At 46.3% G+C, this 20,235-nt stretch overlaps 1 protein-coding gene across 1 annotated transcript in view; it reads right to left on the bottom strand.

Moving 5' to 3' along the window:
* Positions 1–20,235, bottom strand: part of AGAP1 (ArfGAP with GTPase domain, ankyrin repeat and PH domain 1) — a 434,418-nt gene that overhangs the window by 40,399 nt on the left and 373,784 nt on the right. Inside the window, 1 exon segment of the mRNA XM_037850014.1 lies at positions 19,862–20,084. Coding sequence (XP_037705942.1) covers positions 19,862–20,084 — 223 coding nt within the window.

The following is a 20,235-nucleotide window of genomic DNA, read 5'->3' as shown; positions in this document are numbered from 1 at the left end:
CTTTCAAGTGGATCTGAGATTCACATTTGGACTTTTAGAATAAGGTTTTCCCATTTCTGGCAAGGGCCTTTGCAAACTCACTTCATCCTGTGAGTTACAGCTTCCAGTGGTCTGTGTTTGAGTACCTGGATGTGCAAGGTGAGTGGCCTTTCCTGAGCTGGGGAAAGGTGGCCCCAGGACGAGCACAGAGGCAAGCAGTGGAGAGAAGGGTTTTCCAGGCTGCACAGCGAGCACACAGTGTCCCACCTGGGGGCCGTGAGGGGTGATGCTGACGTGGCCGTGTGGCCTCCCGGCCGTGGGCATGTTGTTCTACAGGACCTCAGGGGAAGCGCTGCGGGGAAAAGGTGCACCGACCCCAACATTCACATTTAATGGCAAAAGGAGTTTCCCGCAGATGCAGAGCTGGACAGACGGCTTTAAGTGCTTTGGAGGCTGCGCTGAAACAAGTGTTAGAAACATGGGTCCTAAGACTTTCGTCGAACACGCCGTCTGCCTGGGAATCCCAGGGTCCTTGAATGCAGCGAGACAACAGTCAGTGGAGCCTAATTTTCAAAAGGCTGAGGAGGTAAGTGGTTTCTGATGAGGGGCCCTTCTCCCTTGCCTCAGAAAACAGGATTTTCGCTGTAAATATGCACATTAAAAGTGTTGTCCCTTTTTTCCATGCTCTCTGGCCCCCTTGAGCCTCCCTCTCTATAATCACCCAACTGGCTTAGGCTAGCTGAAGGCTGCTCTTATCTGTGGAGAGGCTGATGGCGTGTTAGCAGTATGTCAGAAAAGGGTTCCAGGCGGCTGTGAACAGAACATTTAGGGTGGCTTTGATAGCTGCCTCACAGCCAGATGAAAACCAGTCTCGGGGTGAGCACATTTCAGAAACAAAATGCATCCAGTTCAATGCAGAGTAGCGAGCAGGCACAGCCCGTGGGGGCCCGGAGGGCTGAAGACAAGGCCTTCCAGGGCACCCCGAACTCAAAGCCAAGGGGATGTTTGTCCTGTGTTGGCAGAAGTTACTTAATCTCGGCTGGCTGGGCAATTCCAAAACCACAAGTGGAAATATCACGAACAGGGCCCTTTTCAATGCTGAGTTGAAACCAGGAAGTTTTTACAAAGCCCGCGATTAACTCAGAACGTGAGCGTTCAGACCTCCGATAAGGGACCCATTACCCATCTTCCCTTTATGCTCACAGCCTCACGAGACAACCACCTCACGTCCCCTCATTCACAAGAAAAGCACAAGACTGAGGGGCTGAAAATGATGCTGAGAAGCTGTCCCTGCGGCCCCACCTGTTTCCCTGCCCAGCTCGATGAACTCTAGGGTCTGCAGAGGACCTGTGCCCCCATCCCCTTCTCAGGCCACAGCGACACCGAACCCTCCGCTCAGACTGAAGAACGTGCTGGCAATGACCACTGTGCATTTTATCTGAGCCCGTTCTCGGGGCCCAGTGAGCTGAGTGGGCCTTGGTGGAGGACAATGGCCTCACTGTCTGAGGGGAGGGCTGGGAAACAGCAATCCCCACTGACAGGTGAGGACAGGCAAGGCCCAGGGGTCAGGGCACTCCTGCGACAACATGGCGGCTCCTCCTGTCCTGTTCGCTCCCTGGCAACCATCCCACATGCATGGGCAACCGCTCCCAAGAAGGGAAGGCGCTGACCAGCCACCCTGACCAGAAGCACCCCGGCGGAGAACCACGTGTCTCCGACCAAACACACCTGCGTTGGGGGCTGTTCTGAGACATCCTGTGGGAGGTGAGCCAGCACCTTCGCCTGCTTTCCTCGCACTTCCTCACAAACGGCACCTCGCAAGTTGCTGTGACTGTCGCAGGGTCACAGCGTGAGAAGCTGAGGCCTGGGCTTGGCTCGCTTACCTGCTATCAGACTACTGCCTTCGTCCTCTCCCGAGCTGCTGGTGAGAGCGCCTCTTAAAGCCTCCAGAACACTGAGCAAGAAAACCATTATGCTTGTTCTCTTTGTTTTACCTTCAACGTGAAATTCAGAGAGGACCCCAAACCAACTGCTACTTTCCTCATCTCAAAACCCCTTAGACCAAAAACCCTTTGAACAACAATCCTTGTTAGGAAACAGCAACTTAAGTGACAGGAACCCGAAAGTTTGGGGGCTGAGAGCTTCCGGACACCTGGCACCACAACACAGACACGGACTCCAGCCTGCTGGGCAGTAACTGCCCCGTGCCCCTGTCCCTTCTCCTCTCCTTTGCCTTGTGGGGTTGCTCTGTAACTCCACCTGTTCATCAGGGGACTTTAAAGCATCCGGAACCTGCTGTCAGGAAGAAAATCACACGAGCCTGGATTGTGTGTCCGAATAAAATCAATATTTCCAATCAGCACCACAAAATGGCCCCCTTTTCCTGCTCTTTCCACAAGCAAAGTGCTCAAAGGACCATCCTCTGGAAACAGACACGAGGGTCCCAGCCACGGACAGGCGCTGAGCTAGAAAGCTCAGAGGGGAAGGTGGTATAACCCATGAGGATCTGCAGGAAAAGAACTTAACGTAACAGGACAGAAATGGACGGGACCCATTAGTTGTCCTTTTAGCGTAGGGTGAGCCCCAAATGAAAATTTTGGCTAAAATGTTTGTGGCCATCTGTTCCCCACACTGCTCGGATGGCCACATGGCCACCAAACATCTGAGAGGAGACCAGAAGCCAGGGGGCTGGCGTGGGTGTGGGAGGGTGACCCCATTTCATATGGGTGAGATCCAGGAGGTGGCACAGATACACCGCCTTCTCCACACCTACATCCTGCCAACCCCAATGGCCCCTGAAGTGCCTTTCAGTGGCCTGATGTCACTCACCATGACCGTCCACCACTGACCCCATGTGTGCCCAGCAGAGAGCTCAGGGGTCTACAGCATGGGCTTTGCAGACAGGCTCCATGTCACCACGTACCTGCCGTGAGACCGATGGCGAGCTGCAGGAGCCTCTGAGGCTCCTTCCTCAGCTGCGGCATGGGGGACGTAAGGTCGGCACCTTCTCCAAGAGGGCTCTGGCGAGGGTTGAAGACCAGGGAGTGTGCAAAGTGCTCAGCATGGTGACGGCACTTGGTGGGCACGCAGAGCGTGTGGGTACAGCCGTGACTGACCTGGGCTGTGCAGGGCAGCTGCTGGAAGGGGCACGGCCGGTCCTGTGTGCTGCTATGGGGTGGGAGGAGGCTGCCTGACAATGGGGCCCACCTGATGCATCGACAGGTCGTGTCATTTTCCAAGGCTGCATTTTGAGCATTGCGGCTCAGCCACTGTCTTTTTGTGCCAGGCTGCTATAAACAATTCGGCACACTGGTCAGCTTAAGCAACAGGAGTGTACTGCCCCACAGTTAGGAAGCTAGAAGTCCAAAATCCAGGTGCTGGGGGGATCGTCCTTTTCTCAGAGTTCATAGAGTCCTGGCGGTGGCCTGCCACCAGCCTGTAACCCACTCTCTGCCTCTGTCCCAGGGCCAGCTGTCTCCTGCTCACTCCTCCGGCCTGTAAGGACTCCAGTTATACTGCGTCAAGGCCTAATCCAATTCAGTTTTCAAGACCATGCCTTTGAGGGGGACTCGATTCAAACTCCAACATCCATTAACACGAACCTGTCCTGATGCTGTTTCCAGTAGACTAAGGGCTCCTGCAGTCTTGGCTCTTTGGGGCCTGTTCAGCTTGTTTCTGGCCGTGATGTCTTCTGCTGATGTGAGGGATTCAGCCGTTTAGGACATGGTGTCAAGACGCAAAGGTGGAGGGGGTGGGTAGGCGGCAGGTGGGGGTGGCAAACTACCTTGGTGGCTTTCTGGTTTTAGGGCCACAGAAGGATCTTCAGCTGGGGAGGCCTCTCCCTGGAAGTCCAGTGACGCCTTCAGAAGCAGCAGCCTTCACATATTGGCAGTCCGTGGCTACCACGAAACAAAGGCACTTGATTCTGGGCATTTCACATCTCCCTCCAACTGCAGGCCGAGACCGGACTTCACAGAGCCCTGCAGTTCTCCCACCTGTGGATATTTCCTCTTCCTTCCTTCTCAGCTCTTGGCACTTTGCCATCTTTAGAAATGGTTTCCTGAACTTAACCGGGATTGCATTTTAACCCCTCAATGCTGTGGCACTCACACTTGGCTTGATTAAAACTCAAGTCTAGAAGTCCTCACTTGACATGGGGTTCACCCCTTTCAGGACTGTTGGTAAAATCAACCCTGTGGTCACTTACATGGCACAACCCCTGCATACTGCTGTTCTCCGGACAACCGGCAATTTCAGGGGATTACAAAAGCTCACACTCCTGGCTATGAACCAGATTTACTCTTCCTCCAAGTGAAATCCAAACCAAACCAAACCATAGACAGGATTATAATATCAGGAATGACAATTTTAAAATCACGTGTAATTCTTTTTTTTTTAATAGTTACAATGTTGCCACCATTTTTTTTCTGACACAATGTCTACTTTTCGTTAAAAATTTAAGTAGCTTCAGTGTTTTGTCTAGATCAGATCTGCATAATGTTAGCCATGTGGGGTTCACCTTTCCCACTAGATTAAGCCCCACAATGGGCTCTGAATCCTATTTTTATCTCCCACAGTCCCAGGAACACTGCTTTCTACACAGTGGGTCTTAAGATACCCCATACCTTCAAGTTCTCCACACCGTCTTAGGATCTTCTAACCATGCTCGGTTGTCACATCACTGTAACAGGCTTGTGCATGCTATTCTCTGGTCCTTTTCCTGCCACGGTACCTGGCGTTCTCAGTGGTGATATCCGCTGTATTTTTGTACAGTGCTCTGATGAGCTGACTCTCCACGGTGCTTCTGGCTGGACCCTCATTTCCACTTTCTTTGTACCAATCAATGGGATGGCCCCAACTTTAGTTTAAAAAAAAACTGAAAATTAACACAGTCTCTCAAATCTTTGTTGTGCATCTACTATGGTTCCCCTAAAATTTTTATGGAACATGTGATTATTCTTATTTTCATTTAATGTATTTAGGAAGGTACAGTTTGTCAATCTAGAATGAAGACTGATTTATCTTTCTCAATTCATCCACTCCCCCACCTCCACCAAAGAAACCTCCCATGACTGTTACTAGACTCTTGGAGGCTGTTGCGCTAGTTACTTGAAGGATGCAGCCATCTCATGGAGTGAGTGGATCCAGGACCTCTCTGCAGCCGTGTGGGTTTAGCTGTTGGAACACTTCTTCCCTGCTCCTCAGTGGGGGTGCTACCGGAATCCTGTGCAAAGCAATTCTTTGCTGTGTAGGCCCATCCCCGGCTTTAGCATCCATCCTAGGTCCCCTGAGAGAGCAAACACCAGCCATGCCCCTGCCCCATGACCATTTCCAAATGCCTCCTGCAGCTGAAAACAACCAGAGGGGTGAGAAGGCAGGGCCAAAGGGCTGTGGCTGTTTGTGCACATCACTCCCAGCTTATAAGCCACGCGGCTGGCTTCAGGCCTGGCCCGGGGCCTGGGGCCCAGTCAAGGGTGGGTCGTTGGCCCAATCTGGGTCTCGTCTTCTCTAATTTTAAAACAACGCTCTCCTCACTTCATTGAGGTCGTGAGCATCAGTGAAAACAAACGGGGAAGCCCTTGAGGGTCCTTGAGGTGTCACAGGCGAGCCGTCAGCCATCACGGTTATGAACCTGCTCTGCGCTGCCATTTGTACTCGATCACGAACGTTCGGGATGTTCTTTATCCAAGCGAATCCTCAAGATTGACTGATGTGCTCTCCGGGTAATGTTCGTCTTCTGGGTCAGGGTGATGAAATTTTGTATCCGTTTTAAATGACATTTAATGATTTGAAGCTCTACTGGTGTTGCCACTGCCGGCCCCTCTCTAGGCCTCAAGTAATTTCTCTGAGGAACCAGACACGGCAGAGGGGGAGGCTCATAGGTCTCGGTGGTCCTGGATGGTTCAGCCCCAGGAGACCGGAGACCCTGCACCCAGGTCCCAGCCTGGACAGATGGCCGGGCCCCAGTTGAGCTTGGCAGGCTGCTCATCCCCCTCGTAACTGCCAGCCCAGATGGGTACAACTTGTACCTTTATTACTGCAAAGATCTAATTGGGTCAGGAGTTGATGATCAGAATTACCCTTTGTTTGTTCTTTGGTTTGTTATTTAAAGGCCTCCCTACCCACCCAATGCCCCAAGAGAGAAAACAAAGAAACACTGTGGATGCTTGTCTTTTCACTGTGCCCCACATTCAGTTTGGTTAGGGCTGCTGACCACATTAGGCTGCTGGAATCCTCTCCTAGACCCCTGCCACAGGCTCTGCCTTTCCCTCCTCTGGCCACAGCTTCCGACAGAGGGCTCTGGAGTCTGCAGACCCTGCCTTGGACTCTGGCTCCTCCGTTCCCAGGCTGAGAGACTCAGCCTGGTTCCCGGTGTTGGGGGTAACGGCGTGAGCTTGTTGAGGGGATTGCAAGAGGAATTCCTGGCAGGTGTTGGACCCTTGCCCTTCCCCCGAGGACCCCAACATCTGCTGGCAATAACTGATCAGCGCTCACTCGCCTGGACTTGACATGCTGCCTTCTGAGATCTGCCAGCCTCCAGCCCACCCCTCCTTTAGTCTGCCCTCCCCCAGAGCAGGGGTCTTGGGCTAAACGTGCAAAATCTCCTCAGAACACGGATGGGGTGGCCCTCGGCTGACTCCCCATGCTGAAGCGGGGTGCCGCAGTGGCCCGGTCTGTCCCTGCCACCCAGCACGTGCTCGTGGGTGTCTGTGCCTTTGGCCAGGCTCCTCTCTTTGTGGAATGCCCTGCCCCACCTGTTCCCCTTTGGAAGCTCTTCCTTGTCTTTTAAAAAACATGGACATAAAATCCATACTATAAAATCCACCCTTTACAAGTATGAAATTCAGTATTTTTTGGTATATTCACAATCATCTCCACTGTCTAAATCCAGAACATTTTCATCATCCCCAAAGCAGACCCTATACTCCTTGTTGACCCCCAGCTCCTGGCTAACACTTATCTACTGTCTGTCTACACATCTGCATCCTCTGGACATTTCAAGTAAATGGAGTCATACGATAAGTGGCCTTTTATGTCTGACTTCTTTCACTCAGCATAATGCTTTCCAAGTTCATCCACACTATAGCATCTATCAGGACTTCATTCCTTCTTATGGCCGAATAATACCCAAAGTATGGAGACACCACATTTTATTCATCCATTCGTTGGCTGATGGATATTGGGTTATTTCCACTTTGGTCCATGAATAAACATGTACAAATTTTTGTGTGGACATGATTTCATTTCTCTTCTGTATATACCTAGAAAAGGAATTGCTGGGGCATATGGGAACTCTATGTCTAACTTTCTGAGGAACCACCAAACTGTTTTCCATAATGGTTGCACCACTCTACATTCCCACCAAGAATTATGAGGTCTCTGATTTCTCCACATCTTTACCAATATACGCTCCTGTCCATCTTTTTGATTACAGTAATCTAAGTGGATGTGAAGGAGCATCTTACTGCGGTTTTGATTTGAATTTCCCTGATGACCGATGACGCTGAGCATCTTTCCATGTGGTTATAGGCCATCTGTATAGCTTCCTTGTAAAAATGTCTATTCAGATTATTTTCCCATTTTAATTGGGTTATTTGCCCTTTTACTGTTGAGTTGTAAGAATTCTTTATATATTCTGGATACTAAATGCTTATCAGATAAATGATTTGCAATTATTCTTGCCCAATCTGTATGTCTTTTCACTCTCTTAGTGTTCTTTGAAGCATGTACATTTTAAATTTTGATGAAGTTGAACTTATTTTTTTCTTTTGCTTGTAGTTTAGGTGTCGTATCTGAGAAGCTGTTGGCTAATTCAAGTTCATGAAGATTTACACCAATATTTTCTTCTAAGAGTTTTTAGTTTTATTTAGCTCTTACTTTCAGATCTTCGACACATTCTGAGTTGATTTTTATATATGGTGAGAGGTAGGAGTCCAAATCCATAATTTTGCTGAGGGATATCTAGTTGTTCCAGCACCATTTGCTGAAAAGAGTTTTCCTTCTCCATTGAATTGTCTTGGCACCTGTTCAAATCCAGTTGACCAAAACGTGAGGTTTTCTTTCTGGACTGTCAGTTATATTCCATTGTTCTCCAGGCATACCTCTGATTTATTGTACTTCACTTTACTGCACTTTGCAGATATGGCGTGTCTTACAAATTGAAGGTGTGTGGCAACTTTGAGTTGAGCAAAGTCTGTCAGCACCATTTTCCCAACAGCATGTGGTTACTTCATGTTTCTGGGTCACATTTTGGTAATTCTCTCAATATTTCAAATTTTTCTGTATCTGTTATGGTGATCTGTGATCAGTGATCTTTGATGTTACTATTGTAATTGTTTTGGGGGTGACACAAACCACACTCATATAAGGCGGCAAACTTAATCAATAAATGTTATGTGTTTTGGATGCTCCCTGTCTCTAACCCTGTCCTTGAGCCTCTCTCAATACTGAAATGAGGCCAGTTAATAATCCTACAATGGCCTCTAAGTGTTCAAGTGGAAGGAAGAGTTGCATGGATCTCATTTTACATCGAAAGTTAGAAATGATTAAGCTTAGTGAGGAAGATATGTTGGAAGCAGAGACAGGCCAAAAGCTAAGTTCGCTGAGCCAGTGAGCCAAGAGGTGAATGCAAAGGAAAAGTTCTTCAAGAAAATGAAAAGTGTTACTCTAGTGAACACATGTATGACGAGAAAGGGAAACAGTCTCATTGCTGATATGGAGAAAGTTGTAGTAGTCTGGATAGAAAATCAGACCAGCAACAACATTCCCTTAAGCTAAAGCCTAATAATTTAAAGCAAGGCCCTAACTCTTCAATTCTATGAAGACTGAAAGAGTTGAAGAAGCTGCAGAAGAAAAGTCTGATGCTAACAAAGGTTGGTTCATGAGGTCTAAGGAAAGAAGCTGTCTCCATAACATAAAAGTGCAAGGTGAAGCAGCAAGTGCTGATGGAGAAGCTACAGCAAGTTATCCAGAAGATCTAGCTAAGGTCATTGATGAATCACTGATGTAGTCACTAAACAAGATTCTCAATGTAAATGAAATGGTGTTCTATTGGAAGATATCATCTAGGACTTCCATAGCTAGAGAGGAAAAGTCAATGCCTGGCTTCAAAGCTTCAAAACACAGCCTGACTCTCTCGTTAGGGGCTAATGCAGCAAGTGACTTTACCTTGAAGCCATTGCTCATTTACTATTCCAAAAATCCTACAGCCCTTAAGAATTATCATCAATCTACCCTGCCTGTGTTCTATAAACAGAACAACAAAGCCTAGATGACAGCACATTGTTTACAACAGGGTTTACTGAATATTTTAAGCCCACTGTTGAGACCTACTGCTCACAAAAAAAAAACATTCCTTTCAAAATATGACTGCTCACTGACAATGCATCTGGTCACCCAAGAGTTCTGATGGAGATACACAACGAGATTATTGTTGTTTTCATGTCCGATAACACGGCATCCATTGTGCAGCCCAGGGATCAAGAAGTCATTTAGACTTTCAAGTCTTACTATTTAAGAAATACATTTTGAAAAGCTATAGCTGCCATAGACAGTGATTCCTCTGATGGATCCAGGCAAAGTCAATTGAAAACTTTCTAGGAACTAGATACCACTAAGAACATTCGTGACTCATGGCAAGGAGGTCAAAACATAAACATGAACAGGGTAAGGAAGTTGATTCCAACTCTCATGGATGACTCTGAGGGGTCAAGAGTTTAGTGGAGGAAGTAACTGCAGATATAGTGGAAACAGCAAGAGAACTAGAATTAGAAGTGGATCCTGAAGATGAGACTGAACTGCTGCAATCTCATGATAAAACTTGAATGGAAGAGGAGTTCCTTCTTATGGATGAGCAAATAAAGTGATTTCTCAAGATGCAATCTACTTCTGGTGAAGATGCTGTGAACCTTGTTGAAATGACAACACAGAATTTAGACTATTACATAAACTTGATAAAGTTGGTAAAGCAGTGGTAGGGCTTGAGAGGACTGACTCCAACTGAAAGAAGTTCTACTGTGGGCAAAATGCTATCAAAGAGCACTGCAGGCTACAGAGAAAACTTTCATGAAAGTAAGAGTCAACTGATGTGGCAAACTTCACTGTCATCTTATTTTAAGAAATTGCCACAGCAAAACCCAACCTTCAGCAACCACCTCCCTGATCAGTCAGCGGCCATCGACACCGAGGCAAGATCCTTCAGCAAAAAGATTATGATTTGCTGAAGGCTCAGATGATGGTTAGCACTCTTTGGCAATAAAGTCTTTTTAAATTAAAGCCTGTACATAGTTTTTTTAGACATGGTGCCATTGCACACTTAACAGAGTACTGTATAGTATAAACACTACTTTTATATGCATTGGGAAACCAAAAAAAATCACGTGCCTCGCTTTATTGTAATATTTGCTTTACTGCGGTGGTCTGGAATGAAACCTACAGTGTCTTCAAGGTATGCTGGTATATGTCTGCCCTTATGTCAGTACCACACAGGCTTGGTTACTGTAGCTTTGTAGTAAATTTTGAAATTGGGAAGTGTGAGTTCTCCTGCTTTGTTCTTGTTTTTCAAGATTGTTTTTGCTACTCCGTGTCCCTGGCATTTCCATATGAATTTTAGGAGCAGCTTGTCAATTTCTGCAAAAAGTCAGCTGGGATTTTGATAAGGATTGCATTGAACCTGTGGATCGGTTTTGGGGAGTACTGACCTCTTAGCCATATTAAGTCCTCCACTCCATGCACACAGGATATCTTTCCATTCATTCAGGTCTTCTTTAATTTCGTTCAACCATGTTTTTTAGTTTCAGTGTACAAATCTTAACCCTTCTTTGATTAATTTTATCCCTATGTATTTGATTATTTTTGATGCTACAGTAAATGGAATAATTTCCTTAGTTTCATTTTAGGATTGTTCATTGCTATTGCTATTGCACAGTTGATTTTTTGTATATTTATCTTGTATCCTGCAACCTTGCTGAACTTGTTTATTAGCTCTAATAACATTTTTTTGAGGGTTCCTTAGGATTTTCTATATACGGGATCATAGAAACTGTAAATAGAGCTAGTTTTACTTTTTCCTTTCAAACCTGGATGCCTTCTGTTTCTTTTTCTTGTCTAAGTGCCCTGGCTAGCACCTCCAATACAATGTTGAATAGAAATGGCAAGAGTGGACACCCTTATCTTGTTCTTGATCTTGTGGGGAAAGCTTTCAGTCTTAGCGATGGGTTTTTGGTAGATGCCCTTTATCATGCTGAGGAGGTTTGTTGTTCTTTTCCTAGTTTCTTGGGTGTTTTTACCAAGTAAGGGTGTTGCATATTGTCAAATGCTTTTTCTGCATCTATTAAGATGACCATGTAGATTTTCCCCTTTATTCTATCAATGAGGTATGTTACACTAGTTGATTTTCATATGTTGAACCAACCTTGCACCCCTGGGATATATCCCAGTCTTCTTCTACTGGGGCTGTACCCAGAGGTGCTCCCTGGATGCAGTGCCCTCTACTCTGCCACACTGGATGTACTAGACTGGACCAGAGTTGGGTGCAGAAAGAGGACAGGTAACTTGGGTGTCAGCAGGTGAGGACTAAGGTCTAAGAACCTGCACTAAGATGGGAAGGATGGCTCCAGGCAGGGTTGTGGGCATTTGTTTACACTGCTTGGTGTAGACCAGAGCTTCTCAAATGTTTGTGTGCATGAGAATTACCTGGAGAGTTGAAACACAGCTTGCTAGTCTCCACTCCTGAGACAGTAGGTCTGGGGTGGGAGAATTGACATTTCTAGCACATTCCAAGGTACAATAAACTACTCCACAGCTACAAAACAAAGTAAACACTGACCACATCTCCTACATCAGCAGTGCCCTCAGCACCCGGAGGGCGTGGGTCATTTGTCCCTCTCACCAGCAGGCAGGACAGACAAAGCTGACTGAGCTTTCCAGCTAAAAAGGAGCCCAGGAAACTTCATAAATATATTTTCTTAGCATTAACTCTACATGATTAAGTGGGTGGCAATAATGACTAGTTTCAGCTTACAAATGAGAAAATACCCTGGTTTTTAACAAGATTGCAGAAGAGGTGGCTGCACAACAGAACTAGAATCCTCTGTCCTGGCTCCACATTTCATTATGTAGTTAACAAAATGATGGTGAGGGCTCTAAAGCACAGGGTCAACATCTTCAACTGGCAGTGTCAGGTCAGCAGCAGGAGCAGACGGAGGCTTGGGCAGGAGGGGGATATGGATACACGGGAAGTTGGGGTTCAAACCCTACCCCTCCATCAGCTGTGCTCAGCACTGTTTCCCAGAGAAGCTCTTAGGATTAAGCACCGACTGCAGAGGATTAAGATTTCAGAATCGTGATGGCGTGACTTAAAGATCAGGTTTGTCACCTGAAGGCAGACTACAATGAATTATGCTTTATTATTTTAAGTTATCAGGAATCACGTTATGAAATTTTATAAGCAAAAAGATATTGTAGTTATATTATTATATGCAATAAAAACATCATACTCCTCATATATATACACACACACACACAAACACACAATGGCTAATAAAATAGAAACCAAGTTTGAGTGGGACCAAAGGGTGAAGAGGGGAGGAATGCCGCTAAACTCTTGCCATGGGATTTGGCTGTGAGATACTGAGCAGAAAAAGATTAGGAGCAGCAGTTGGAGCAGCACAAGGACCGAGGATGGGTTGCAAGGGTCAGATTCTGGTTCCAGGCTCAATCACATGCGTGGGATCGGAGGCAAAGGACTTTAGGATCCCAACTCCTCGTTGTCCTCATTTGGAAAATGGGGATAATCATGCATCAGGAGCTGGCTCAAGCACTCTGCATTCATGTTTGCTTCTTCCTTCCTTTCATTATTCAGAAGGAAGAAGTAGGAAGGTTCCTTAAAGGAGAGAATCTTTCCAGTGCAAAACCCACTGAAGAAAATGACCTTTTGGAAAACGTTCTACTATTGGAAGAATCATTTTCAACCCGACAAATCACTGGTAGCAGAGCTGGCTCTCAACACACATTTGGTTTCCTACAGGATCAAGCAAATAGCTGGGGTTCAGGGGTACCAGGCAGCCAATAAACTGATAGCACCAATTTAACCATCTGGTTCAAAGGTAAAATGTAAGGAACAGCTATCCCTTAAAACGCAGATTCCAGTTTACTTAATCTTACGGAGAATCTTAAAATGGCCTTTAGTATAATTAGAGATAGGCTGTAACAAGAGCTTAACTGGAAAGTACAGCTGCTGAACCTGAATTCCCACCAAGCTCCCCGGCCGTGCTTTCCTAGATGAATTGCCATCATCTGTTGTCAACTGTAATCTATAGGTATTATTTTTAAGGCAGTGTTAATGTACTTCTCATTTGTACATTTTCCTAATTGGCTTAATATTTATAGTGGAGGATTTCTGACCCAGGCATGGAGCTCGAGTAAACTGCAGCCTCTTTAGCAATGTGCTAATGAGGACCGGGGGGCAGTCGCTAAGTGAATTACGACCCCCACCGTGGAATCCGAAGTCTCCCCACTAAGAGAAGTTGCTAAAATATCTTGAGCAAAAACCCAAGTCCCCTGGCAGCCACTGGGTCTGGAGAGGTGCGAGGCATAAACTCTGCTGGCACTAAATGTCACCTGTGTGCGTGGACGGCGCACCCGAGGGCCCACGGCCCGTCCTCGGGGCTGTCCCTGCCATGGCCGAGGACCATGTCCCCGCCTGGCCCGGTGACCGGGAGGTCGACACACTCTGGGGCTGGGGCACGCCCGCCGACGGGCGCACCGCAGTGACGGAAATCCACTTTGAGTTGCAATTAGTGGCACTGTCATTTTCGGGGGCTCCTGCCAATTAATTAAGCCTGTCACACAGAAAAACCGCAGCGTTCACATGATAATTTATATTGGAAGAGACGAGCCTCACCGAGCGGCGGCTGTCTCGATAAACAGCATTCTCCCTTAGAGCACCGGAATAGCTACATGAAAATAAATAAAATAAAACAAACACAAAAGGGGGTGTGGGGTGGGGTGGGCATGATCCAGGGAGAAGAAGAAAGTTAAACTGTCCTTGTTATAATTGTAAACTCTGATTGCTGGCGTAGAAGACAGGCTGATTAAAACTCCAAACGAGCCCCCAGCTCCCTGAACCCTCGGCGTCCGGGATGATAGAATCAGAGGAGTTTATTCATACCATTAAGCCCCAGAGAACTTAATTGAAAGAAGAGCACAGCCCGGACCTTGACAAGCAGGAGGTCACAGTAATTGCTGCCGGACATATTTAACATTAAGATAATCAGGCCATTAATTACCCTTTGGATCATTAAATCAGCCAGTTGCAAAATGAAATTTCTGCCTCTATTACTCACTTGAGAGACCACAGGGGTGGTCTTTAATTTATCAGTGAGCTGGAGATACAAAGGCTGGGGCTGGGGGAGGGCGGCCAGGGAGGGGGCTGCGCGACGGCGGCCGTGGCAGCAGGGCATCAATCCGCCATGCTCGGTGATCGTGGCAAATTAACTAGGTAAGATAACCTCCGCTTCCAAAGGCAGAGGCTGGGGGTATGTAAATAGATGAGGGCAGGCAGGGAGAGCAGAGTCTGCTCACCACTTAGCAGGGTAATAAAGGAAATCATCCTTGATTATCAGTGCTAATTTGGACACTGCCGGTAGCTTGTTATGCGTGTTCTGAGTAGCATTTAATTAATTCAATTGCTTGTTAATGAGGGAAGTGACATGTGGGGAGCAGATGCCACCCAACTGCAGATGGGCTCTGGTCATCCACGGCAAAATCCTTTTCTTCCCAATTCTCTCCCTCTGTACTTTTCTTTCTTTTTTTTTTTTTTTTTTGTTTTTAAAGAAAGAAAATAGGAAAAGGTGTCAAGCATAGAGGAACACTCAAAAGAGACAAAACACTGACCTCAGTAGGCCAAGAATTGTTGAAAAATAATCAGAGGAGACAACCCTGGGGCTGGGTAGGGAGTCGTGTTCCCCGAGGCCCCATTTGTCACGCTGCATCTTTATGCCAGAAATTTGAGCCTGAGATTACGAGATTGTGATCTTCTGATCAAACCTAACAAGACAAAGACACGGCCAAGTGGTGCTGCTTTTAATATCTCAGGGTTAGCTGTGGGGATCCAATTATTTTCAGTTTGGATACATTTCCCCTTTATCAATATCTCCATGTGCATAAATAAGATGAAAGCCGTGTGCCGGAATCAAAGGGGGATGCAACTCACTTCAGTGGGGCAGGCCGGCTCCATCTTGGGAGTCAGCTGTCAGGGCCTCCCACGCAGATTTCTGATGTCGGGCCCCCAATTTTCCTATCGAAGGAGACATCTTTTTAAAGGTTAAAAGACAACGAAGGGAGTCGAGGCACGACGGTGAACTTAAAAATTATGACCCAAACAAGAAAGATGCTAAAAACAAAAAAAAAAAACACAAAAAAACAAGGGAAAAGAACAGGTACTGAATCAGCAAACTCGGTTCCCTTCTAAGTGGAATCAAAGGGCTTATGACGACTTCAACTGCGCTTCGAGCTTCTCTCAGGAGCTCTTGCATGGAATTTGAAACTCAGCTCTCCACTTCAGGCTGCCTTTGATTTCCTAGACAATCAGCAGGCTCCCAAACCACCATGTAAATAGGTTACTTGCGCTGAAATGCAACTAGCAACCAAATGCCTCGATGTCGTGGAGATGTGGAGATGGGTGGGGGGGAGGCAGAGAGACTGCGCAGCCAGGCAGCACGGGGCCTGCAGCCAAGAGGACGGCAGTGCCAGGGGCTCTGCTCGGTCCTGTTTGGAAATCAGTGTCACTGTGGTCAAGCCAGAGAGCTTATACATGAACTGGGGATGACAATAAAGCAGAGCAACCTTGCCGTGGGGCCTGGCAGAGGGGGTGCGGATGGGTTTAGAGATGGCTTTGCTGTGCGCTGGAAACGTCGGCACCCTGATTTCACTCGCACAGATGCGGAGCAACAAGGCACGGATATGGCAAGGGCCCCCAATATGTATTGGTTTTGCTCTAACCATTTTACTCTTTCACTCATTCACCTGTTCATTCGTTCACTCAAGAAATATGCACTCGACTGTTTTACTATCACTACCTCTGAGCTTATTACAATTTCACTTGAAAGGGTCCCCCAGGAGCTTGGTGACATCTCCCTTCGGTTGCACCATCTGTGCCAACCCCGGAACCCCGAGACCTGCCTTGAGGCTCCAGGCCCTACACAGACAAACGGACATGGAAATGTCAGGAAGTGCTGGCCCTACAGACAGCAAACTGCCCCTCTGTAACCCCCCAACTCCAGCTGATTCTGCCCCATTACCACCTCTGCCCTACTTCAGCATCCCCATTTAAAATCAATATTTGAAGTGAGCTTAAATGGTATCAATAGCAATTAGAGAGAGGAATTTTGATTCCACCCCAGAGGTAGTTAATTGTTGTGGCATCGATCTACTCTAATATGACTTCTCGCTCCAAATTAAACCTCCATTACCGAGGGGGGGTGGGGAAAGGGCATCTTGCCCCTCCTGAGGCAATAAATTTAATATCGAATGCACTGGGAAAAAATGGCCGTTGTTGCAGAATCCATCCAAAAAGGTTTTTTTTAATTTCTTCCTGGGAGTAATTAAAAGATGCTTTTCTTGACTAATGATTCCCCTGTTCAGGACTGGGAAGTCAATACCGCTTCAGCGGCCGTCAGCTTCGATTGATCACGAGGTGGCTGAAGTTTGAACGGCAGTTTTCGGGGCGGCCGAGACTCGCTGGAACCAATTACTGGCTGTCTGGAGCTGCTCTAATCAGGGCGCAGGGCTGTGAGCAGGAGGCTGCCCAGCTGTTCAAAGGCGCCCGCTCTCCCAGCTCGCCCTCGGGTCTGGGGGGCGCCAAAAGGCAGCGTTTTGGGGGACTGGCTGTTCCTCTGGAGATGGATCTGCCATGTTCTACCTTTCCCGAACCCACTTGTGTTGTTTCATGGGGGGAGGGGGACATGGCACATTTCTCATCATATTCCGCTGTCAGAATGAATCTTCTGTAGGAGACAGACGGGCTGCAGCTTCTTAGGGAAACAGCTGGGCCCTTTTTCAAAGAATTAGATTGAATATATTGCACTTAGCTTTTCCTTGGGTGGAGATAAAAATTTATTAAAATATTTCTTTTTAGTATTACCTTAGGGCCACATTAGAACAAGCCTACAGCTCTTTTTCCTACCAATCAGGCATTCTATGGAGATCTGAAGGCTGGAGATCTTTCTCCTTCTGGAGGCAGGATCTCGACTATGTATCCATGCCCACTTCAGGACGGAATTCCTTGAGGACATTCCCTGCCCAGGCTTTGCTTTTCAGTTCTCATCAAGATGCCTGCAGGAGGTGGAGGTGGTGATGGTGATGGCTGTTTGAATTATTGCCCTGCTATTACACGGGGTTGTTTTCATCTTTCCAACAGTGCATCTAAAGCATCCCATTCTTTCGCCGCGACATGGACCTTCCAAGGACCCTGCCGGCTGCCTTTACTTCTTTCGGGAACAAGGTGGAACACACATGAATAAATAAGCAGACCAACCAGCTCCTGCTCGGCCCTGCCTCTGGACCCACTTGCTGATTCCCACATGCCTTCTCTGCCGGGTTCACTCCCACCCTCTGGCACACACACTCCTGTCCCCCGGCCCTGGAAATAGCACCATCTTTTAAAGTCCTGCTCGGATGCTGTTTCTCCTTGGAAACTTTCCCAGGGCAGACCAGCTGTAAGAATCTCTCTGCTCCCTGAATTACTCGGAGCCCTGACACCTTTAGCTGGCCCTGAGAACATTCTCCACCAATCGCTGCAGAATAATGCTTATTACTTAACCCTGCTTGTCATGAGAAAGTGCTCAATGAGCAAAAGTGCTGGATTTAATTAAAAACAACCCCCCCCCAATGAATTACTAAAGGCACAAGGAAACATTAACTCCTCATACTTGTTTATTTTCTTAGAGACTGATGAAATTTAAAAATTCAAAAGTTACTTTTGGAAATACCACGTTAACAACATCACCATCACCACAGCCTTGGAGAGAAGTGAAAACTCAACCTGGCTCTATAGGAACCCAAATGTGACCAAAGAAAAGCTGGGATTTAACCACAACCACTGCATTTGTGAAAAAAGAAGACTTTGAAATATGTCTCTATATTATAAAGATGTGATGTACATAATAACAGAAGAGAAAGTTACGCTCTCAAGTCTTAATTTAAATATACAAATGGGAATGATAAAATACCAGTATATACCCAGTCTTCACTTATGTATAAGATTAAAAATCAACATAAACTATTTATCAGTTTAAAAAAAAAAAATCAACCCACATATTTGCTTCTAATCATCCTAAATGGTTTCTAATGATGACAAATGGAAAAACAAACTTTTCCAATTCATGATATTAAAAATAGCTCATCTCACACATAAACAGTAAGATGTACAAAGTTAATCTTTTCCCAACACACTTCAATATTTTCTGCATTTGTATGTCAATCTAACTTCCAACCATTTTTCACTTTTGGACCTGAAGTAACCTTCAAGGATAGTATCTCTAAGAAAAAACAGATAAGAAAACATGAACGCCTCTTTTAAGCATGCTCAAGGCAGGTGACCCTACTGATTGCTACAGTGTTTCCCAATTTAAGTCAATCATTTCCCTCGAACGTAGAAAGCTACCCACCTTTACACTATGTAGCAGAATGCATCGAGAGAGGATTCATGTTAAACCTCTGCACTTATAAACAAATACGTTCCACCGACCGGCCCCTCCCTGCCGAATACCCAACACGAGTCGCACAACTAACGCACAGCTTCACTCTCCAAGACGAACCAAAGGTGGCACCACGAATTCACTTTTCAGGGTTAGCGAAATAGATTTAGTTAGTGAAATTGCTGGAGAATCCCACCAGCAATTCTCCCAGGATTACTGCCTAGCAGGAGAAAGGATTTCTTGTCCTTCGTGGGGCCCAACCACAGACTGCCACTGGAGTTTCATTTTATCTGATTGTCCGCAAAGCAAATAAGATAAATTTAAAAAAAGGCTAATGACGGGAGACACCTGCTCTCCCTTTTCCTTTTCACACACCTGAGAGGCGATCCTGAAAGCAGAGGGCAACCCCTACTTCTTATGTGGGTGAAGCAACCCGCACAGCGTCTGAGTAGCCCTGAAGGCCACTTCCTTAAAGCAACCTGCAGGCATGAAACGGTCCGTCACGGAATGTGCCAGAAACACCCTCTCTGAAACAGGACTTCTCGGAAGGCATGCCATTTTATCACCTCTTAGTAACATTAAATATGTATGTATACTCAAAAACGGTTTATAATGGCTGTAAATGAAAAAATGAGAACCTAAATGGCCTCAAAATAAATGCAATTTTCCCACTGGATAACAATTAGCATAAATGAGGAGTCTCCATACATTATAGCATGCTTGGTTCATTAAATGTGTTAGAAACAGATATTTTAGAAAACATGTTTTTTGTTACCATAAAGTTATTTACCTGAAGGGGGAAATCAACCAAACAGATGCTTACTAAAGATAAAAGTATGATAGAATTAAAGAATCAAAAATTCATAGTGTTAATGGAACAGCTTATGCTTATTAGAAATATATTAATTAAAGTAATATATTCATAAGGTTAGAAATTTAACACATTTCTAAAAGGGGGAGAGGAATTCCCAAGGCCAAAAAGCAAACTAAAAATTTAAAGACTTTGAATTAGCTACGTTTGCTTAAGACCAATTTTAAACACAGACATTTTTGTGCTGTGCGAGTCAGCATTCCCACAGGTTGCAGGACCGTTCCGATCGTGATTGTCATTAAGCCCATTCATTTCCATTTGTCTGAATGTTGGCGGAACGCATCAGCAGCCACACGCCTTCCGACATGCCTACCTTGTGGAGTCCAGTGAGGGTTTTGCCCGCCCCTGGCAGCTCTCTTCCCAGACACTGTTGGCCAGCTCATTCCCGATGGAAGACATCACTTTGATAAGCTCAATGGGCCAGTCGTCGAGGTCCAGCGATCGGACTCGGGAAAGGTGGGTGCCAAGATTCCGGTGGATCCCTGAGCACTCGATGCACATGAGGGCTCCCAAGTTCAAACTGGCCCAGTTAGGATCTATGAAAGAAGAATAGGGAGTGAAATGCAATCAGACCATCATCACCAGTTCCAAGTGCTCTTGGAATCTGAGACTCAAAACGGATCACTAGGACACAAATACCCAGCGGTCCCTCTCTCAGAGTGTATGACTTGAAATGTCTTGGAAGAC

Source organism: Choloepus didactylus, chromosome 9 (genome assembly GCF_015220235.1).
Source record: "Choloepus didactylus isolate mChoDid1 chromosome 9, mChoDid1.pri, whole genome shotgun sequence".
Lineage (NCBI taxonomy): Eukaryota > Metazoa > Chordata > Mammalia > Pilosa > Megalonychidae > Choloepus > Choloepus didactylus.
Note: the sequence above shows the minus strand (reverse complement) of the source record. Positions and strands in the feature narration are given on the sequence as shown.